The 23478-nt window shown below is 41.2% G+C and overlaps 2 protein-coding genes across 4 annotated transcripts in view; one reads left to right on the plus strand and one right to left on the minus strand.

Moving 5' to 3' along the window:
• The window catches only part of Pspc1 (paraspeckle component 1), an 86791-nt gene extending 78577 nt beyond the window's left edge, over nucleotides 1-8214 (plus strand). The window contains exons 7-8 of one of the 3 annotated variants that reach the window (XR_001872211.2): nucleotides 6187-6284; nucleotides 7817-8214. The gene's annotated coding sequence lies outside the window, so the exon portion shown is untranslated. The remainder of the gene's footprint in view (nucleotides 1-6186; nucleotides 6285-7816) is intronic. The other 2 variants (XR_001872210.2, XR_003847971.1) reach the window with 2 other exon arrangements.
• A 4455-nt stretch (nucleotides 8215-12669) lies between these two features.
• The window catches only part of Mphosph8 (M-phase phosphoprotein 8), a 45568-nt gene continuing 34759 nt past the window's right edge, over nucleotides 12670-23478 (minus strand). Inside the window, exons 11-14 of the mRNA XM_008824351.2 lie at nucleotides 22826-22980; nucleotides 15722-15849; nucleotides 13476-13559; nucleotides 12670-13010 (exon numbers count right to left, since the gene is read on the minus strand). Coding sequence (XP_008822573.1) covers nucleotides 12969-13010; nucleotides 13476-13559; nucleotides 15722-15849; nucleotides 22826-22980 — 409 coding nt within the window. The 3' untranslated portion in view covers nucleotides 12670-12968. The remainder of the gene's footprint in view (nucleotides 13011-13475; nucleotides 13560-15721; nucleotides 15850-22825; nucleotides 22981-23478) is intronic.

Here is a 23478-nt window from a genome sequence, read left to right on the forward strand (position 1 = left end):
CCTAGAGATTATCCTTTTAGTCACTTCATGAAAGTAGTCAAGAAAAAAACATTTTGAAGTTGCTGCAGTATGGTTTATTTCAGCCTCTGCTGTCTCAGCAGGACCATACACCATCTCCTGCCTTCCATCCCAGTCCCTACCTACTGTGGAACCTGTTCACTGCTTATCTCACTCTTCTGTGTTAGGTTGTGATTATTTTCCATTTCTAATCTCATACTGTTCTTGGCCTTCTGAGGTGCGATGACCTCCTGGTTGCCTGGAGTGGAGACCTCTAAGTACTTTTGACAATTTTGTTGGGTTAGTGAACAGGCACTTTGTCCAAGGTCAGACTGAGGTCATTAGAAGAATCAGTATGATTTACTAGTACCCCAGAGTTTGGGCTTGATGTTAAATAGCACTGACAGTGCCTGAAAGCAGGTAAGAGCATAGTGGATCCTAAGATTGACGCTTGGTAAGGGAGGTTTGCTCCTGGGAGGGCAGTGACAGCAATTGCACCAGTGAGAAGCAGAAAATTTTGAAATGTGAGGATTAAGACTATACAGATTAGAGTTTTCTTATGCTTTGAAAAAATATTTTATGTGTATGAGTGTAGTGCCTGCATGTATGTAAGTGCACCTATGTTGTGCAGTGCTCACAGAGGTCAGAAGAGAGTGTTGGATTCCCCTGGAAGTGGAGTTACGGACAGTTGTTAGCCACCATGTGGGTGCTGGAGATCAAACCTGGGTCCTCTGCAAGAATAGTCAGTGTTCTTAACTGCTGAGCCATCTCTCCAGTTCTTGAGTTTTCTTATGCTTTGTATTTGTGTTCTCTATTAATATGGTTATATAGTCTAAAAATTCTAGTACTTCCTAACAAATAGGATGACTGGCCTTGAATCACACTGTAGCTCTGGCAGTAATTACAATTCCTTTCCCCACGTGCAGCTTCTTCCCTCTTAAATAGGGCTTCTAGTCTTGATTTCCCCCAACTCACATCAAAGTGGCCAATATTTCAGGAGTTGAATAAATCAAGGGTTCATAGTTTCAAATTTCATATAAAATCCTTGCAGGATTTACAGACAGGAGCTACCTGTTTAAGCCATATTAAAATATATTCACAGAAATACAGTTATTAGATCTCTTTGTACTTACGTTGTGTACCCCAGAGAAGACATGCTGGGTAAGGTACCAGCTGAGAGTCCTGGCTGGAAGGATTACCCTGTCTCACCACGTTCTGTTTAGCATGTTTCATTATTACACCTAAATAACATAACTGCAGATTAGACCTGTTTAATATCTATTTTCTACAATGCTACATTCTGGAAGTATGTATATGACTACATAGTAACACCTGCAAGATGTTTTTCCTCATTCTTGATTGCCCTATTATCTTGGTGTTATTTTAAAGTGGCAGTAAGTAGACGGTGAAAAAAATCTGAGTGTCATTTAATATTTCTAGTGCCTTTTAAAATTAAAAAAACATTTTTTTTAAATAGATGTGGACCTAATGTGTGTGTGGACATTGTCCAGGTGCCTGCAGTAGTCAGAAGAGGATGCTGGATCCCTTAGAACTGGGAATTTCAGAGGGTCATGAGTCACCCAATTGTGGGTGCTGGAAACTGAACTCAGGGGCTGTGTAAGAGCAGCAAATTCTTTTAACCATCAGCTAATCTCTCCAACCCCTTTAGTGCCTTTTCATGAACATGATTGATAAATAAGTCACTGAGTTCTTGTGAGGAAAGGATAGAGCTTTTTAAGTTCATTGTAATCTTGTGTTAAATATGACTTTATTGTGCCAGGTATGGTTGTGCCTACTTGCAATCCCAGCACCTGGGAGGCATGGATAAGAGGATCTTAAGATGCAAGCCAGCAGCTAACATCTGTGGATAACTCCAGTTCCCGGGGATCTGACAGCCTCTTCTGTCCTCCATGGGTGCACTCACCTACATGCAGGCAATACACTCATACACACACAAAGATGCAGGCCAGCCTGGCTTACATGGGGGACTCTGTCTTAAAAAGCAAAAGGAGCTGGATGTGGTGGTCCATGCCTTTTATCCCAGCACTTGGAAAGCAGAGGCAGGCTGATCTCTGTGAGTTTGAGGCCAGTCTGCACAGTGCCAGGCCAGCTGGGAGACCTTGTCTCAAAAAGACCACAAAACAAAACAAAAAACCTAAAAGGAAACAGATTAAAATATTGGTGGCTCATGCCTTTAATTCCAGATTCAGCGAACAGAGGAACATAGATTTCTGTGAGATTGAGGCAAGCCTGGTCTACATAGTTCTAGTCCTTCTGAGGCTATAGGGGAAAACAATAAAACAAAAAAATAGTTGCTTGTGGTCCAGGAGTTTCCTTAACTATCTTTCAACCTTGTGGTGCTTAAGAAATTTTATGTGTGGGGGGCTGGAGAGATGGGTCAGTGGTTAAGAGCACTGACTGCTCTTGTAGAGGACTTGGGTTCAACTCCTAGCACCCACGTGGCAGCTAACAACTGTTCTGGGGGATCTGATGCTGCCTTCTAACTTCTGTTGGCATTAAATGATACAGGTGCACTTATATAAAATGCTGGCAGTACACTCACACACAAAAGCAGTAAATAAAATATATTTTTTAAAGTGTGTGGCGCTGGAAAGACAGCTCAGTGGTAGAGCACTGGCTGCTCTTGCAGAGGACCCAGGTTTGATTTCCAACATCCTAGTGTGGCTAAAAACCATCTAACTCCAGTTACAGGGGCTCTGCTACCATCTTCTGGTCTCTGGACATTGCACAGGTACTGCGCTTGCATACGTGCAGGCAATACACTCATACACATTCTATTTTGTATAATTTTTAAAAAGATCTTAGGTGAGCCACACAGGGGTAGCCTGTTTTTGAAATGCCTTCATAGAACAGGACATGATGGTACAGCTGTACATCTTAGCTTCTCTACAAGCTGAGGCAGGAAGACCACAAGTTCAACAATGCCGGACAGGGTCACAGTACCAGTTCAAGCCTAACTTTTACAACTTACACCTTATCTCAAAACCAAAATGTTAGACTACAACGTGCTGAGTTGGAAACCTCAGGGTCCCTGGGATCAACCCCTACTACCAAGAGAAAAAAGCTAGGTATGTTACACATTAGTATTAACATTTGGGTGACTGGGGCAGGGCAGTTACCCGGAGTTCATGGCTAGCCTGGTGTACATAAGAGTTCCAGACCACATGGAGCTGTATGTATAGCCTTGTCTCAAAAACAAAAAGTAAAGCTGGGCATGGTGACACACGTCTTTAATCCTAGCCCCTGGGTGGCAGAGGCCCTCTGCCTCCCTGTGGGTTCAAGGCCAGCCTGGTCTACATGGTGAGTTGAGGCCAGCTAGTGTTACAAGAACCTGTCTCAAAAAGGCAAAAAAAAAAAAAAACCCCACATAGAAATAAAGATCATTTTAGCAGGGTCCTTAACTCCTTCTGGTTTCCCTTATGCAGTTGCCTACAAATAAATCAGTTAAGATTTTCAAGATCTGTTTCACCATTGACCAGGGTGCCTAAAATTATCCCAGCAATTGGGAAGTGGTGGCAGAAGGATCAGGATTTCAAGATCATTTACATAGTTAAAGTTTGAACCCAACCTGGGATACATGTTTCTGTTTTAGAAAACAAAAATATATTTGATAAAATCAATTTGTAAATGACTAGATTTTATGTTTCCAAATCTTACATAACTGATAACTAGCAAATGTTATCTTGTGAGCTCCAAAAGCAAAGAGGATAATATCTGAAATTTCTCCCTGGAAAAGTTTACCGTGTATGTGGTCTGTATTCTTGCCACAATGGCACAGGGTCAGGGCTAGAGAAATGGCTCAGTGGTTAAGAGCACTAGCTGCTCTTGCAAAGGACCAGGGTTTGATTCCCAGTACCCACATGGCTAGCATCCATAACTCCAGTTCCAGGGAAATCCAACACCCTTTTCTGAACTCCACAGGCAATGCGCAACATGGGTACACTTACATACAGGCAAGCAGTATTTTTTTAAAGGCAAAGGATCATAATTGGCTGTGATCAATTTATAGCAGTGTTTTCAATGTGTATCTTTAAATTCTCTTGTATTTTTACAATACACATGTAATGTGCATATCTCAGCCTCCATGATGTTGGACTGTGCAATGTAATTTACATGCACCTTTAGAATTTACAAAATTTGTACATTTAGTATATTATGCAATGTAGGTTGTATGTAATACGTAGATGATAGCATACTCAGTGGAAAAACAGTATCCTTTCCTGCCACTCTCAAAGACTGGGCAAATAAATGATGTATTGGTCGAGTGGCTGAGGTCTTAGAAGTAGGATATCTTTAATATTCTTCAAATCATAGGAGTGTATTTGGTACTATGTTTGGTATATGAAAAATGTACTTGCTTAATCATTTTGTGTAGTTAGATGCCTTTCCCCCCACGAAAGGGTACAGTTTAACATTATCATATACTCAGTATATACTCAATCCTTAATTGACCTTCGGGGTTTTTTGTTTTCTCTAAAAATAGGGTCTTGCTGCTTAAGTGAGTTTTAGGCTTACCTCAAACTCACTGTGTAGTTCAGGCTAGCTTCAGATTCACAGCAATCCTCTTGCTTCACAGCCATCCCAGCTTTACATGTTTTGTTTGTTTTGCTATGTAGACCAGGCTGGTCTCAAACTCAGACATCTGCCTGCTCTGTCTCCCAAGTGCTGTCCATGCCCAGTCCATGTTTTTATTTCTAAACTTGAAGAAATATTTTTGTCCAGTTGTGTGGTCTTGTTACAGTCAGTCATGCCTTAACACTTTAGTTAATGGACAACTATTTTGTTTGGAGTGATGGTGATCAAACTTAGGTTTCTTTTTTTACATAAGGTCTTCCTGTAGACCAGACTGGCCTCAGAGAAATTCACCTGCCTCTGCCTCCCCAGTGCTGTGAATAAAGGCGTGCACCACCATGCTGACTCAAACCTAGGCCTTTATATAAGCCGTCTACCACTGAACTCGCCCATGACAACTATTATTTTAATGCAATATTAGTTGATTTTTTTTATTTGCCAGTACCATTGTTAGGAAGATAGCTATGATTCTTTGGAATCAGAAATTAAGTTCTTTTCTAAGACCTTACAGTTTTTAAAATTAAATTGTAATCAGGTGTGGTGAAATATGGCTCTAGTCTCATCTACCCAGCTGAAGCGGGAGGATCCCTTTATCCCAGAAGCATAGTGAGGCACTGTTTATTTTCATATGTATGAGTGTTTTTCGTGCATGTATATACACACAATGCCCTTGGAGCCCAGAAGCGGGTGTTAGAACCCCTGGAACTGGAGTTAACAGTTGTAAGCCACCATATGGATGCTGGGAACCAAACCCAGGTTTCCTGCAAAGGGCAACCATCTCTCTAGGTCTGCCCTTCCCCCAGGCTCTGTTTCTCACTCCCAACCCCTCCCCAAAAGAGTGACACAGTCCAATAATCCCACTTACTTTGGGAGGTTGAGGATCCCAATTTCAAGGCAAGCCTTGGACAGAGTTCAAGGCTACCCTATGCAACCGAGACCCAGCCAATAATCCATGAAAGAAGACCTATGACAAAGATTTTACTTTAAAACTCTTAAACCAGATGTGATTGTGCAGATCTTTAGTTCCAGCACTGAGGCAGAGATAGATGGATCTCTGTGAGATTGAGGCCAGTCTGGTCTACATAGCATTTTCCAGGCCAACATGGGCTATAGGGAGACCCAGTGTCAAAACAAAACATAAAGCACTTAAGATATTTTCCAATGAGACTGGCAGGATGACTCTGGATAATGGTGCTTGCTGCCAAGCCTGACAACTGGAGTTGGATCCCTAGAATGCATATTCTGGTAGGAGAGAACCAGCTCACACAGGTTATGCTCTGATCGTGACTGAATGTGCAGGCTTGCACACATACGTAACAAATTTAAATAAAACAAATTTAAATCACTAGCATATTTGAAACTTTCAGTATTTAGGTTTATAGTGTTCAATACCACAGTAGAAAAAACTGAATTTTAATTCAGTCAACATTCTTTGAGGAAATGGGGATTCTTTGTACCAGAGACATTCTGAATACAACTAATTATTTCATAATAAAATTAAGCCATGCAGCACAGAATGGTATCTTACTGTTCTATTAACTTTTATTAAAATTTCTGAATTTTAAAGGGCTAATAGTGATTTTATTCTTTTCCTAGGGTGATAAAAGACAACATGGATGAAGCTGCTGAGAATTGGGGTTCTGGTGCCATGCAGAAGAGTTTACAAAGCAGGAATGCTGGCTGCTCTTTTTCAGGTCAGTTGGCATCTCTACTGTTTCAGAAGAGCACTCTCTTTGGTTTTGTGTTGAAATTCAGATTATGCTAACAGTTGACATCAATAATAGTCCCAGTGTTGGTTTCATGTAGTTGATGTGAGATCAAATCTTTGTGTAGTTGAGGCTGACCTTGTGCCTCCAGTCTGCTGGAATAACATGTGTGCGCCAGTGCACCAGATTTATTTACTTTTTGTTTTTTTTTATCTTTTGGTTTGTGTTTTGTGGTCTTAGGGCTTTGTATGATAGGCAAATGCTTTACCAATGAGATACACCTGGAGTGCTGAGAGGTGTTTTTAGAAAGGTGGAATGCTGGAAGACATTTTGGAGTTGATGTCAAAATTCTGCAGTACCACCTGTCTCCATGTGGCAATACTGGTATCACTGTCCTGTCTTTCAGAAGGATGGAAGTGCTTTTTTTTTTTTTTTTTCCCTATAAATTGCTTTCCTCCATCCTCTCTGGTAGTAATCTGTGTATTGTGCCAGGTAAACTGGAGTAAGAGAAATGACATAGTAAAAAGGTCTTAGAAACATTGGGAAAAGGTTTTCTTTTTTTTTTTCTCATATAAAGTCTTTTTTTTTTTCCTCCCCCTTTGAGTTTAGATCAGTATGTAGATGAATTTTCATCACATTCTGGGGTGAGGATTCTCTTAAGTTGCTGCTGAGATGATAAAGCTCAGCACAGCAGGCTCTCAGGTCCAGTACTTTGACCTGAGCTCCCCACAAACTGCTTCATCTCACTGTACACCAAGCTTTGTGATCCATTACACACGTCCTTGCAGGCTTGGCCGCAGCACTCCCACATTCTGAGAACTTAGCAATGGCTGCCTGCAAGGCTTTCACTTTTCGCTTTAGTCTTGACCTATGCCCACCCCTTCTAGCATCTTCTGAATTGCCACCTCAAAATAATTTACATTCTCAATTTTGGTGCATAGATCCACAGGGCCACCGGAATGCATTTCTCTTTGAAGAGAGAGTTCGGATAAGGGAGAAAATTTTCTGCGGTGGGAAGTATTTTGGAAAAGATTTTGTCTGAAGACATCCACATTCAGGTGGACCCTAGAAGATTTAGCTGTGATTCTCCATTTCCCTGGGCTCCTTTAGTTTGTGTTTTCTTTTCTTTTTTTTTTTTAGTTCACCCCAGTTATAAATTTTAGCCTTATATTCCTTTGGATGGTGTAACCTTACAAATAGTGTATAATGAAACCAGGCTTGGTCCGCAGGCAGGCGATTTTGTCAGATCAAGGCCAGCCTAGTCTACATAATGAATTCCAGGCCAGTTGGGGCTACAAGGAGTCTTTGCCTCAAAAAGACAAAATAACAACAGAAAATAGTCTTATGATGTCAAATTAGATCTGTGCTATCAGCACTGGCTCCATTTCTCCCTCTGCTTTCTTTTGGAAAGGGGTCACAAATTTTCTATTCTTTTGTTATGCCAACAATCTAAAATTTTATAGAACCATTTACATTAATGTCGTGGCAAATTTCTGATAGGTATACTGTTATTCTTACAGATTCAGAAAATGCTATTTCTGTCCTAGGCACCCTTGCAGTGATGACAATCATTCCATCCCTGTCCTTGCTGTTTCAAGCATGGTGCTGAGGACCTGCAGTCATAATGTTGCCTAAGACCTGGGAAGCACAATCATCTGTAAGCAGGACACACAAGGACATACTGGATCAGAATCGATTTTAAAAGATCTCGGAAGACCTGTGATGCAGTGGATTGAGCAGCATGGTGTTGTCCATACCTGTTTTAAGGTATCTGACTCACCTGTCAACTGCTGGCATACTCTTATTCAGTTCTTCAAAGGCTACCATGGGATTCAGTTCTCACTCCTGGCCCAGAGACCAGTGTTGTCATCTGGGGGTCTGTTAAGCATGCACAATTCCCAGGCTCAACCCTGATGTACTGAACAGACCACACTGTAGTAGGGCTCATGATTGCATTTTAAAGCCCTTTGGGTGATGGTGTTTGTGCTAGTGAACCTTGTACTAGGCCATTCGTAAAAAATTTAGAACTGGGCCAGGTATGGTGGTGTATGTTTTTAGTCCCAGCACTCAGGAGGCAGAGGCAGGAGGAACGCTGAGTTCAAGGCTAGTCTGGTCTACATAGTGAGTTCCAGGCCAGCTGGAGCTACAGGGAGAGGCTGTCTGAAAAAGACCACCAATAAAAAAAAAAAAAAAAAAAAATTAGAACTGGAGGCTGAACAGATGGCTCAGTAGTTAAGAATACTCTCTGCTTTTGCAGAGGGACCCAAGTTTAGTTCCCAGCACCCACATTTCAGCTAACAACCATCCATAATTCCAGTTCCAGGGGATCCTGATACACTTATATGCAGGCAAAACACTCATACACATAAAACATAATAAAACTAAAAAAGAATTAGAATTCTTTGAAATATGCTTATAATTTATGCATTCTGTGAACATTCTGTTGTGATTAAACTTTAAAATTGCTATATATGTAGGTACCTCCTTTTGTAGCACAGTCTAAAGGTATAAATCTCTAATGTACGTTGGCTGTGTGTGCCAGAGATTAAGTGACATTCTGTGACCTCAAAAGAGGAACAGCACGTAGATTTTTAGAAGCTTAAATATATGTCATGATTTACTCTAACTGCTTTGTTATATAGATTTTTCTTAGAAAATCAATGGAAAAAATAAGATTCATTCTAGGAAGATATGTAAACTAAGTTAAATTACTCAAATGCAAAATATGTTTTTAATACAATAAATACAATAAATGTAATAAGCACTATAGTAAAACCTGCTTTTATTAGTTAGGTAATGGCCATTCCTTTGGTTGTGGTGGTATCCTCTCTGCTCTTCTTTTGGCAGCACTTAGGTGGCTGAGGGAGTTACTGCTGAGTTCAAGGCCAGACTATAATATATGGCAAAACCTTGTCTCAGAATAAGAAAAAAGAAAAAGAAGGGGTGGGTAACAGTGAAAAGGAGAATTATTTCTATGGTAGTTTCATCCTTAAAAATTTTGTGTGGTGTTGGGTTGGAACCCTGCCTTGCATATGGTAGGTATGTGGAACTGGAGTACAGATGGTTATTAGCATGTGGTTGCTGGAATTCGATCCAGTCTCCGCTCTTAGCCGCTAAGCCAGCTCTCCAGCCCCAGGTTCCCGTTTTTTTGTGGTTTTTTTTTTTTTCCTTTTTCTTTTGGTCTTTTTGAGACAGGGTCTCCCTATAGCCCCAGCTGTGCTGGAATTCACTATATCCTTGAACTCATAGAGATCTGCCTGCCTCTGCCTCCTCAGTGCTGGGATTAAAGGCATGCACCACCACACCCAGGTTAAATTCCCATTTTTAATGAGGCTTTTTTTGGGGGGGGGCAGATAGACGTTGCCTACTTGGTGTGGGGTGTGAGATTAATGGCATAAAGTATTATGTTAGGAGCTTACAAACTCAAAATAACAATCTGCCCTTTTAACTGTGACAGAACTGGAGGATTCCCACCTTCCCATCCTGACATTTTGGTACAGGAAATTTCAGTTAACTTGGGATTTATCTCAGTGGTACAGCAATCACTTAGCTTGTGTGAGATCCTGAGTTTAATGTAAAGGGAGGAAGGAATTTTAAGATTTTACTCAAGCAAGCCAAAGGCAATAAGCAAAGGGAGAAATATATAGAGTTATTTCTTCCAAATTGACCTGACTTAGATTTTCTGTGGATGCTAAGGGTGCCAAGAAACACATAATTCCCTGATTTTAAATCACATTTTTATATTTTTAATTTTTTTCTTAATATTACTCTATTGCGTGCATGTATGTAAATATACCCATATTGTGCAATCCCCATGGAGATCAGAAGGCAGCTTTGGATTTCCCCTGGAACTGGAGTTACAAGCAGTTGTTAGCTGCCATGTAGGTGCTGGGAATCGAACCCCAGTCCTATGCAAGAGCAGCCAGTGCTCTTAACCACTGAGCCTTCTCTCTCCTAAGTCACTTTTGCCTATGAGAAACATTAACAGTACCTCAAGCAGTGTGGAAATCCATCTGTGGGCCTTTATCTGAATTTACTTTTAAAGATTTGGCACCAATACATAAACCCTAGAGAACCTACTACTGACACTCTTTGCTGAACCATCTTGCCTACCCGTTCTTCTCCCCCCACCAGTTACATGCTAAATCACTTAAATGCCCCATTGGCCCTCTGTTCTGGAAGCTAAAGCTTGCCAGCTTTCTGAAAGACATGTCTTAAAAACACCATGTAAAGAACCCAAAAAGCACTACTTGAACTCAAATGATGAAGAACCTGATCGGTGTATTAAATCATTCTTCCAATTCAAGAGTGAAGATGGAAGCCAGGCATGGTGACACACATGTAATCCCAGCACTTGGGAGTTTAGGGCCAGCTTAGTTAGGGAGTTGGCTCTCCTGGTAAAGTGCTTGCCACATAAGCATTGAGGACCTGAGTTCAAGCCCCAGTGTCCACCTAAAAAGATGTGTAATGTTGGAAAGGTGGGCACATGAGGATCCCTGGAGCTTGCTGGCCATCCAGCCTATGGAATTGGAGAGCCTCTAGGGTCCCAGTAACAGACTCGAACATGGTAGATGACTCCTGAGGAAAGTCACCTGAGGCTGACCTCTTGCCTTTGTGCATCTGCACACACTCGTTGCCAAACATATTTGCACATACACAAATAAAAACCAAAGACAGATCTTTAGAAATTGAAAGATTATGGGTCTGGAGAGATGATTCCAAGATTAAGGAAACTAGCTACTCTTGCAGAGGACCTGGTTTTGGTTCCCAGCACCATCCATAACTCCATTTCCAGAGGATTTGGTGTTTTCTTCTTGCCTCTGCATGTATTACATGACACAGGCGCACATAAATACATGCAGACAAAACAGATTTTTAAAAGTTGAAAGTCCTGACAGTTGCTTAGTGCAATATGGCCAAAATGCAGTTCATCCAGTTTGTGGTGATCTGTTTAGTTCTAGGTACACCTGCATACTGTCTGCACGTTCAAACGAGGCATGGACACCGCTATGCTTTAATCTGTGGATATGAGCAGATCAATAAGCCCTCAAAGATGTTGCTTTATTTTCCATAGGAATCATTGCGCATGTATTTAAAGCTGAATTTAAATGTTTAAACAGGATTCTGGCCTCAGCAGGGCCATCAGCAAGAGATCAGTTGACTCAAGTCCTCTTCATTCTTAAAATATTTTATTTTTATTGCCCACAAATAGAAGTAGGCTTTTGGCTCAGATACCAAGAAGCTACAGGTTATGGCAAAAAAAAAAAAAACAAAAAAACAAAAAAAACAAACCTGCATGAAATTGTGTGGGTCTGCATTACTTTCCTAGTGCAGCTGTTTGCAAAATTTACAAATCTAGAAAAATCTGTGATAGCCTCAAATTTTCATCTTTCAAATGCCTTGCTCACTTCCTCAAATAGCAGTCTGACCTAAAGAGTTTCATGCTCACTGACTTTCCTCAGCTTCCACAATCCCCAGCCTTAAATTCTAAAGAAACTATGTCTGTTTCTTAAGCCAGCCTTCTTGACAAATACCTAACATTTCCCTGTTAAGGCATGATTCTGAGCTAACAAAAGTTTAAGAATTGTAAAGCTATGAACGTCCAATACTCAATTCAGTTTAGTTGATAAAGGTTAATTTCAACAATCAAAAAAAAAAGTCACTGTGAACTCCTGGGATTTAAGAGATAGAAAGAAAAACAGACATTATTGTACCTTGAGAAAACTGTAGAAAAAGACAGTTTTGGCAGGAAAGGAGGTTTTCTGAAATGTATGTACAATTTCAGTATACATTGACATTTTCATTAAAATTATAATTTTTACAATTAAAAATAATTTGACTTTTAGACCTACTCAATGTCCTGGCTTAAATTTTTGCTAATCCTAGATTATTATTACATTTTTTTCAAAATATTTTTTATTTTTTACATGTATGTGTATATTGCCTGCATGTAGGTAAGTACACACGTGTCATGCAATGACATAAGTATTCATTAAGTATTCATCATGTTTTCCCATGAGTTTTTTTTGTTTTTGTCCTCAAATTCACAGCAGTCTTTAGCCTCCAAGTACAAGGATTACAGGCAGGAACTACCATGCCCAGTTTGAATCTTTATTATTATTATCTTTGTTTTATGTGTGTACATGTATTGCCTGCATGTAGGTAAGTGGACCGGTGTCGTGCAGCGCCTGCAGAGGACAGAAGAGGCTGTCAGATCCCCTGGGACTGGAGTTATAGATGGTTACTAGTCACCATTTGCATGCTAAGAACCAAACCTGGGTCCTCTAACAGCCCATGCTCTTAACCCCTGAGTCATCTCTCCAGCCTCCCTTTCCCACATTTAAAACACAAATTCACAAGTGCTAGTAGAAAATTTCAAGTTCAAAAGCCTTTAATTTTCTTAAATAGTCCTCATATGTACCATTCCACATTGTGGAAATAAAATATGCAGTCTGGATACAACACTGACATTTTGAACTGTTGCACAAATACTTACACATAGAATATGAAGGTAGAGCCTCTGTTCTACCTTACAGACTAACAGGTGACAGGCTTAAACTCCAAGTTCTATAGATGAACATTTGAACATTTTAAGTGTGCCAGAATCCCAAACTGCTTCAAAGAGGATACTTAGGAGTCCATCTGAAAACAGGTCTGGTCTCAATCCTTTGGTCAGTGCAGCTGTACTCTGTAAGCACTTATTAGCAACTTCACCTAGAAAGGGGAAATCGTGTCACTACATAGCTGTAACTCTCACTTTGTAAGAACATTAGGTTATCACTATTTTAGTAAAAATATACCCATGTCTGTAAACTCAGTCATCAGAGAATTATAACCCCACTTCCTCTCACATGGAGAGATTAGTGTGCCTAGATGAGCCTAGACATGTAGCAATTCAACAGCCAAGCCCTCAACAGGATTCTGACTGTTCAGTGGGTGTGGTTAACACACACCTGCCTCAGGACTGAGGACTACATGGCAAGGCCCAGTCTCAATGTCTAAGACAAGACTCAGATATATCAGTGTACCCAGTGTCACTGCCTTAGGGAAGAGTGGTCTCTACCATGTGTACTGACATTTCCAGATACCAAGGGTATACACTGGCAAATTTTTCCTGTGACATCAGAAATAGCAATTTGAGCAGTAATCCTAAATGTGAAGCAAAATTTTTTTTTTTACCTTGGCAAAGGGTGCTTCTGTCAACCTTATAAACAGCTTGTTGGGGCCTGCAACAGGGCTGAATGAGTACACAAAATGACTATCCTAGAGTATAAAGAGGTAAGAAAAATAAAGTCAGCATTCTTTAGATAATCCCACATCTACCAACCTTACAGTCTTTTACAGTAGAGACCAAGAAACAACTAAGAGGCCAGCACTGTCAAAGAGAATCACAAGGAACAAAATTTAAAAGTGACAAAAAGAATATATAAAAAGTGTTACACATCAGCAGTGAGTAGTTGTGCACGCCTGTAATCCCAGCACTCGAGAATTGGGCAGGAGCCTCAGGAATTTAAGGTCATCTTTCATTTTATAGCAAGTTCCATGCTAGCATTGTTTCAACCAAACAAATCCTTTGAAAGCATTTCTTAAGCAATTAAAACAATGTATATAATCACTACTGTGCATTAAAACATATGCACAAGGGGCTAGAGAGAAGGCTCAGCTGTTAAGAACACTGACTATTCTTGCAGAAGACCCAGGTTCGAATCCCAGCACCCACATGGCAGCTAACAACTGTCCGTAACTCCAGTCCCAGGGGATCCGACAGCCTCTTCTGACCTCTTCGGCCACTGCATGACACGGGTGCACTTACTACACGCAGGTCATACACGCATATACATAAAATAAAAATAATAACCATATGCACAACATATGTATAGTCTTTGTAATTATTATTGCCTGGGAAAAAGACCTCATGTATAAAATCAAGTTGTGTTTCTTGTCTCTAAGCACTTATACTCAGAATAATGTCAGTTTGAAAACATTATGGTAACATAGTTTAAAGCAAAGAAATGAACACTGAAGTTTTTTAAACATCCACAGCTGGCCTGGAACTCCCTATGTAGACCAGGCTGGCTTCTGTCTTACAAAGATGCCTGCCTCTGCCTCCTGAATGCTGGGATCAAAGGCATGCGCTACCACACACAGCTCAGATAATTTTCTTTTATGAGAATGAGTTACTATCTCAATTTCATCAATAGGGGATCACTTACTGAATAAACACATTTTACTTAAACATTTTTTCCTTGTTCTGTTTTTTGTGTGTGCAGGTGTGCCTATGAATGTTTTTATGTGTGGTGACACAACTATGTGTGGGTGTATGTGCATGTGGAGGGCCCAAGGTTGATCATTGTTGATTGCTCTTTCACCGTATTAAGACAGGGTCTCACAAACTGATCTCTCAGGCTGGCCTCGAACTCAAAGACCCACCTGCCTCTGCCTCCTGAGTGCTGGGATTAAAGGTGTGTTCCAAAACCCTGAGCTTTCTGAGCTAGTCTTGTTAGTCAGCTTGCTCTGGTAATCCACCTTCCCAAACTGGAATTACAGGTGGGCTGCTATGTCCACCAAGCATTTTCGAGTATTTTCTGGGGATCTGAACTCAGGTCCTCACACTTGTGTAGCACCCACAAGCACTGAGACATCTCCACAGCCCTTAAACAAAAAATTTAAATTATGCTGGATGTGGTGGTGAATGCCTATAGTTTCAGAACTCAGGAAGAAGAGTCAGGAGGTTTTTAAAATGTTCAAGGTCCGTCTGGACTATGTAACAAGACTTTGTTTGGGGCCACTGAATGGGCAAAGGTGCTTGCTGTTAAGTCTGATGACCCAATTTGTTCCCTGAGACCCACATGATGGAAGAGCAGAAATGACTCCAAGTTGTCCTCAGACTTCTACACTCATATCAAGAGGAGCAAGCACCTACATACCTATATAACTATATACATACACTACACACACACATATAAATAAGCAAATGCTATTTAAAAAATTCTCAAAATCCTGGGGCTGGAGATGGCTCAGTGGCTGCTCTCTCAGAGGACACAGGTTTGAGTCCCAGCACCCACGTGACAGCTAACAACTGTCCATAATTCCAGGTCTTAGGGAATGTGACGCTCTCTTCTGACCTCAGTGGGCTACATGCAGGTAATACATTCATACACATAAAAATAATTTTTAAAAATAAGCTGGGTGCGGTGGTGCACACCTTTAATCCCAGCACTCGGGAGGCAGAGGCAGATGAATCTGTGAGTTCAAGGCCAGCCTGGTCTACATAGTTTCAGGACAGCTGGGGCTACAGGGAGACCCTTTCTCAAAAAGATCAAAAAAAAAAAAAAAAAAAAAATTCTGAAGATCTTGTCTCAAAAAAAATTTTAAATCATCATGGCTTCTGATTAGAATCTTCAATGAACTACAGAAAATCTTACCAAAAAGACAGGAAGTTGAAATTTATCATTTAAAACTACGGCTTGTACACTGCACGGTCCGCAGAGCCGAGCAATAACTTCTTTACCCAGAAAGTTTGCGTGGAAAATAAAGAGCAGGATACCAGAGCCTGAAGAAAGCAGAATAGAAGATTAACGTCACAAGGCGTAGGGCTTCTGTCATCCCTGCAAAAGAGGAGATAGTCCCTAGTGTATCCCACCTGCCACTTGTACTGAAGGCTTGAGAGCTCTCCAGTCTTAACATTTGTATTTCTTAGTTTTCAAACCACAGAACTCTAGTGTTTGTCCAACTAACCCTACTCATAGCTTCTGGAAAAGGCTTTTATGGATACCTTTTTATAGGTTTTTTTTTTTAATGTGTTTTTTAAAAAAAATTACTTTGTGTGTAGAGGTCAGAAAATAACTCCTGGGAGTTGGTTCTTGCCTTATTCGGGGCGGGGGGGGGGGGGAGGCTCCAGAAATCAAACCCAAGTCATCAAGTACCCCTATTTTCAGTTTAAAAGAACAAAAATGTAACATGCACAAAACCCTGAGTTTGATCACCAGTGGGTGCATGCGCGCGCACACATACACACAATAAAAAAATAAAAAAGGAAGGGGCCAGCAAGATGACTCAACCGGTAAATGTATTTGCTGTAGAAGTCTAATAACCCGAGTCTGATCCCAGATTCCACAGAAGGAGGCGCCTCTGCAACCTGCCCACACATATGCGTGTATAATGATTGAATAAATGTAATAAAAATTTTTTAATTAAAAAGATGTCGATTCAGCCAGATATGAGTGAGCCTCACTCTTCTCTAAAAAAAGAAACAAATGTGAGTTGGGCATGGTGGTGCATGCCTTTAATCTCAGCACTCAGGAGGCAGAGGCAGGAAGATCTCTGTGAGAAGGCCAGCCTGGTCTACATGGTGAGGCCATCTAGGGTTACAGGATGATCATGTCCTAAAAAACAAAAACCAGAAATCCCTCCCTGCCGACCCCAAAGCAGAACCAAAAGTGGATCTAGGTCAATTGTCAACAGAGGCAGAACTTGCAAGAGAAACATTTGTTCCAGTCGAAGAAAAGGGGCCATTTGGGGCCTCTTTCTGCCTCCTTTTAAACTACTGGGATTGTAACCAGGTTTCCTCTTTAGCTTCCTCTACCTAGAGCTCTGATGACCAAAGTCCTAACAATGCATTAAGTTTTCTCCCAGTTCTATTTCCATCAGGAAGCAGCAAAAACAATACAAGCTGGGGGACCTGTTTCTGCTAAAGGTAGGGTAGAGAATAGAGAGCCCATCTAGAGACTGCTGAGCTACAAGTGAACTGCTGTTAGAAAAGACTTGTAAAGTTAGGCTTCTATTTCTGCCAACAAAATTAGTTAAATCTTAGAAGTATGCTCATTAGTTAGAACTACTCTGAAATTTCACTGGCAAATGACATGGCCCTTGCTCAATCTGCTAAGACATTTCAACATAAATTATTTTCACCTGCACTGTATGTTAACTTGGAGACAGTGGGCTTTTTGTTGTTTTCTGTGGTGCTGGGGACCAAATTCAGGATTTGCACATGCTAGGCAAGCACTCTACTGCTGAATCCTACCTGCAGTTTCATCGCTCTAGTTTTGTTTTGTTTTGTTTTTTTGTTTTTCGTCTTTTTGAGACAGGGTCTCCCTATAGCCCCAGCTGTACTGGAACTCACTATGTAGACCAGGCTGGCCTCGAACTCACAAAGATTCACCTGACTCTGCCTCCTGAGTGCTGGGGTTAAAGGTGTGTCCTACCACGCCTGGCTGATACCTGTAGTTCTTAAGAATCAAAAGCCACTCCAGAGGCTATGGTAGTTGGTGGTTATCAATTTTTACTGTGCCTACATATATTAGTTTTGGGTTTTTTTTATTGTTTTTGGTGCTTGGACTCAAACTCAGGATGCTGTACAGGCTACATAAGTGTTCTACCACTAAGCTGCATCCCTAGCTCCTTTGAATGTACTTACAAATCACAAGAGTGACAATGGGAGTGGGCCAGGCTGGGCCTTGGGGCTGCTATTGGGACCTGACTACAGTACCACACTCAAGTAGGGATCAAGAAAAACCTACTGAGGTCTTGCATTTCAGGATGACAGAACATCTTTGCCCAAAAAGGTTTCAGTAGAATAGCAAAATTTCTGGTGGATTCAAATATTGTACATATAGGAAAAAGCAAAACCACTTTGTAGGCCCAACTGGTCCAGTCATGTCTAAGTGTGGTAAAATCCCCAAATGGTCTGTCTGAAATGCATATGGTCTGTGTGAATAATAATCAAAACTGCAAATTATGAGCCAGTCTTGTAAGCAGGCTTGTAAGCACAGTTCATGGGTGGTTGAAGCAGGTGGACTGGCAGGAATTCAAGGTAAGCCACATTACATAGAGACCCTGTCTATAAAAATAAAATTAGAAGCTGGGCATTGTGGTACATACCTTTAATCCCAGAACTTGGGAGGCAGAAGCAGGCAGATCTCTGAGTTTGAGGCCAAACCTGATGTACATAGTGAGTTTCAGGCCAGCTAGAAAACATGTCTCAAAAAGACAAAAAAAAAAAAAAAAAAAAAAAAGAATGTATTAACTTAACAATATTCCAGTTTCCACCAGCCAAAAGGCTAAAACCACTAAGACAGCAACTAGTTTTCTTGGACTGACATGGTTGTATTTTCTTTAATAATGTATTACTTTTTTGAGAAACACGGTCTCATGTAACCCAGGCCAGCCTCAAATTCCCTATGTATCCAAAGATGACCTCAAACTTGATTCTCTTGTGTCTACCTTTTGAGTCCACCTCTGGAGTGCTAGGCTTAGAGGACTGTACCACTAAACCCAGTTCATGAAATACTGGGCATCAAACCCAGGGTTCTGTGCATGCTAGGCAAACACTCTATACTGGACTTGTGAACCTCCTGCTTCATCCTCCTAAGTGCTAGGATTGCCAGAGAGAAGGGGTTCAGTGAGTTAGGGCTCCTGCTGCCATGCCTGACCATTGTGTATAATCCCTAGGACTCAAATGGTCGAAGAAGAGAACTCTTGAAGTGTCCTCTGATTTCCACATGCACTGTGGCACAAGCATGCCCCCAACAAATAAATAAAATGTAAAGAAAATGTATAAAAATGAAAAATAAGATGGCTCTGTAGGTGAAGGCACTTGCCATCAAGCCTGACAGCTTGAGTTCCCTGGGATCCACATGGTAGGAGAGAATCAACTTCCATTAAGTTGTCCTTTGACTTCCATAAGAATACCATTGGAATACATGCATGTTTGTACATACACACAAATTTCTTTTCATATTTTAGTATTTTATGTGTATGAGTGTGTTGCCTGCATGTAGGTAAGTACACCCACATCGTGCAGTGCCCACGGAGGACAGAAGACGCTGTTGGATCCCCTGGAACAAGAGTTATGGACAGTTGTTAGCTGCCATGTGGGCGCTGGGAATTGAACCTGGGTCTTCTGCAAGAACAGTCAGTGTTCTTAACCGCTAAGCCCTCTTTCTAGCTCCTGTAAATTTTAAAAAATGTTCTAAGTGCTTTAATGAAAAGGATTACAATGACCACATCTGGCTCTTGAAAACACATTTTAAAAAACATTCAAAGTGTGTGCATGTATGTTTGCTGTCACATATGGCATCCAGAGGACAACTTTCTTATTTCTCTCCTTCCACCATGTGGGTCTTGGGATCAAACCAGGTTGTCAGGTTTCCTGGCAGGTGCTTTTACCCACAGAGCCATGTCATCAGCTCTGAACACACATTTTTAAATGGGGGATGGAGATGCTAAGAAAGACAGCCAGAGCACCACTTCCAACTTTCAGGCAGAGATAACGTTATCTGCACCTTATACATTTGGTCTCTGTGTCCTGGAAGAAGGCCATGCCAAACTTCCATAACAGAAACATAAGTAGAAGCTGGGAAGCAGGCTGAAGTTTTCATTTCTTCTTAAATGACTATAGAGAAACATTGCTTTCCTTTTCTTTTGTACACCTACTTTAGTGTGCATATGTGTGTGTTACACGTGTGGAGGTCAGAGAATAACCCTCAAAAGTAGCTTCCTTCTTCTACCACATGGGTTCTGGTGATTGAACTCAGGTCAACCCATATTTAAAAAAAAATTTCCACAATTTCACACACAACATACTTAGAACATATTCCCCCAATTATTTTAATTCCTTTCACTACTCACCAAATCCCTTCTTCCCAACAGATTCCCCTCCTAATTTCTTTTATTTGGTTTTATAAATTAGGTTGCTTGCATGGTTGGGGAGCGAGGGCAACTGCCCAGTGGCTCTACTACTGAGGCAGTATGACCACCTGGCCCAGCATCAATTGCCACTAGCCCCTACAGGGAGGGGTGGGGCCTCATGAGTTCTTCCTTCTTAGAAGAGTAAGATGATTCATGTCTGTAATCCCAGCCTTCAGAAGTCCAGGGTAACAAGACTGAGTTCAAGACTAGCCTGGAACTATAGAGCAAACTATTTAAAAAAACAAAAAGGGGGTGGGGGTGGGAATCTATTGGCTGCAACAAAATTTAGGGAAAGATTCTAGGATTAGAATCTTGAAGCCATCTTTTAATACATTCAAAACTAAATACACTTATTAAGACCCAACTCCTTTAACATTTTAAAGAAGATTAGCAGTGACAGGTATGAGTGGGGTGAAGTCTTTTTTGCCAAAGAGGCTCCACTATTTTACATAATTATCATACACAAGCACATCTACTAAAGATTTTCTTCAAAGAAAGGGTTTTACTTAAGAACGAGCGTGTGATAGCTAATCTTGGTTGTCAACACACCACCCACGAGCAAAGAATCTCAACTGAGGAATTTCCTCTAACAGATTGGTCTGTGCAGCATTTTCTTAACTGCTAAAAAAATATAGAAGGGCTCAGCCCACTGTGGGCAGTAACATCCCTAGACAGGTAGGCCCAAGATGCATAAAAGTGAGTGAGCCAGAAAGTAAGCCAAACTATGCTGTTTTCTGGAATACCATGGAAGCATTTGGAACTTTTGAGCTGGACAAGCCACTAAGTACTCAGAGCTTAGTGTGTCGTTTTGTGGGAGGGTGGAAGATAAAAACGCTGAAACTGGTGCAGACAATGGAGCCTGGCTTGTGAAGTTTAAGAGAGAAGTTTGAGAGTCCCTCAAAGACTATCCAGGCTGTTCATGTGCTATTTTGAATTAAGAATCTGTGGTTTTTGGTCACCTGGGGCTGAGGAATCAGTTGTGATTAATAAAAGACCAGCATCACTGAGGTGAAATTTGGGAAGGATTTCCTCTGACAGCACACAAAAGCTTTGGTTTAAAGGGACTAAGGTTGTATCTCAAGCTGGTAGCCGAACTTGGTAATGTGTAAGAGGGTCCCACAGGGTACTGATTTTGAAGGCATGGAGGGCAACTGAGACTTGGCACTGTTAAAGGCCAGGAAAATTCAATGGTGAAGGTATAGCCTGAGAAGCAGTGGAAGACCAGAGCATATTGGAGATGTCAAGACCAAGGGTGGGATGACCACCAAGGACAAGGGCAGATGTGGCGTAGAGCAGGCCTGAGCCTACAGCTTTGCATGTGTGTGAATAGTAAAGCTGGGGCTGCCCAAGTTCTGTGGAGCCCAGATGATCATAAGTCTCAGATGTCAAACACTGAGCTATAAGATTTGGAGCTACACTGCTAGACTTTGCTTCTGCTTAACGGTGATTGTTTTGTATGTCATAGTTCTTCCCTCTTGGAGCAAGAAAGTATTTAACTTGCTTTTGATTTCACAGGAGCCCACAGTTATAGAGACTTGGGATATTTTAAAGAGACACTGACCTTTCAAGCCATTGGAATTTTTAAGTTGTACTATATTTTATGTTATGATATAGGAGAACTTGGAGATAAAACAGAAAGGAAAGGTTATAGTTTAACAATGATGTTTGTGTGTCAAGTTGAGAAAGGGTGACCTTGTGATGGTTAATCTTTATAGTCAATTTGACACACCTGAAAAACGTTCTTCCATCAGACTGGCCCGTGGACATGACAATGTGAAATTCTGCAGTGTTTTCTTTTTTTCCTTCCCTTGGTTTTTTGAGACAAGGTCTCATTACACAGTCCTGGCTGGCCTAGAACTCACTATGAAGACCAGGCTGGCCTTGAACTTACAGAGATCCACCTGCCTCTGCCTCCTGAGTATTGGGATTAAAGGCCAGTACCACCACATCCAGCATTAGGGCATTTTCTCAATTGTTAATTGATGCAGGAAGGTCCAACCCACTGTAGACAATGCCATCCCACTGCAGGTGAGCTGTATAAGAAAAATAGCTGAGGGCTGGAGAGATGGCTCAGCCGTTAAGAGCACTGGTTGCTCTTGCAGAGAACCCAGGTTCAGTTCCCAGCACCCATATAGTGGCTAACTGTCTATAACTCCAGTTCCAGGGGATCCAACACCATCTTCTGACCTCCACGGACAATGTGCAACACAGGCAATACGCTCATGTACATAAAATTTATATATTTCCAGCACTCGGGAGGGAGAGGCAGGCAAATCTCTGTGAGTTCAAGGCCAGCCTGGTCTTCATAGTGAGTTCCAGGACAGCTGGGGCTACAGGGAGACGCTGTCTCAAAAAAAAAAAAAAAAAAAAAAAAAAGAAAGCTCAGTGAGCCAGAAAACAAGCGAGTAAGAAGCCTTCTTCTGTGGTATCTGTTCCAGTTCCTACCTTCAGGTTGTTGCTTTGAGTTCCTGCCCCGACTTCCCTCAGTGATGGACTGTGACCTGGAAATTGTAAGATGAAATAAGCCCTTTCCTCCCTCAAGTTGCTTTGGGTCTTTGCATTTATTTATTTATTTATTTATTTATTTATTTATTTATATTTATTGGTCTTTTTGAGACAGGGTCTCCCTGCAGCCCCAGCTAGCCTGGAACTCACTATGTAGACCAGGCTGGCCTTGAACTAACAGAGATCTGCCCGCCTCTGCAGGATTAAAGGCATGTGCCACCATGCCCGCGCTTTGGGTCATATTTATTATCACAACAGAAACCAAACTAGAACAGAGTTCATCTTTATAGACTGTATCTTCAAAAATTTAAGTTTGAAGGGGAGCATAGGCTTACCTTCTGGTATGTTCTGAGGGGGTTTGTAATTGAAATCTGTTGAGAAATCTGGACCCTCACAGAGTCGATGACATGCTATTGGGAAAACAGGTTCCAGGAGAGCAAGGCGAGATTCAAAGTAATCCCTGATTGTCTCTTCTGCAACTCTTGAAAGCCTAGTAAGAGAAGGCAAAAAAAATTGTTAATTGTAGCTGGTTGCATTGAGTTATGTCTATAATAATCCCAAAAGTCAGGAGGCTGAGGCAGGAGGACTGCCAAGAGTTTGAGGCCAACCTGGGCTACAGAGTGAGACCCTATTTTAAAGATGCACAACTTTAATCCCAACACTCAGGAGGCAGAGGCAGGTGAGTTCAAGGCCAGCCTGGTCTACATAGTGAGTTCCAGGATAGCTGTGGCTTCAGGGAGACCCTGTCTCGAAAACGATTAAAAAATAAATAAAAAAACAAAAAGACTGGTAATATAAATGTACTGAAATATTGCACTGTACCACATGAATAAGTATAATTACTATGTTAATAAAAAATAAATTTTTAGCTAGCATAGTGGTGCATGCCTTTAATCCCAGCAGAGGCAGAGGCAGGCGGACCTCTGTGAGTTCGAGGTCAGCCTGGTCTCCAGGCCAACTGTGACTACACAGAGACCCAGTCTCAAAA

The sequence above is a fragment of the Nannospalax galili genome, unplaced genomic scaffold, assembly GCF_000622305.1.
Source record: "Nannospalax galili isolate Female #2095 unplaced genomic scaffold, S.galili_v1.0 scaffold388, whole genome shotgun sequence".
Lineage (NCBI taxonomy): Eukaryota > Metazoa > Chordata > Mammalia > Rodentia > Spalacidae > Nannospalax > Nannospalax galili.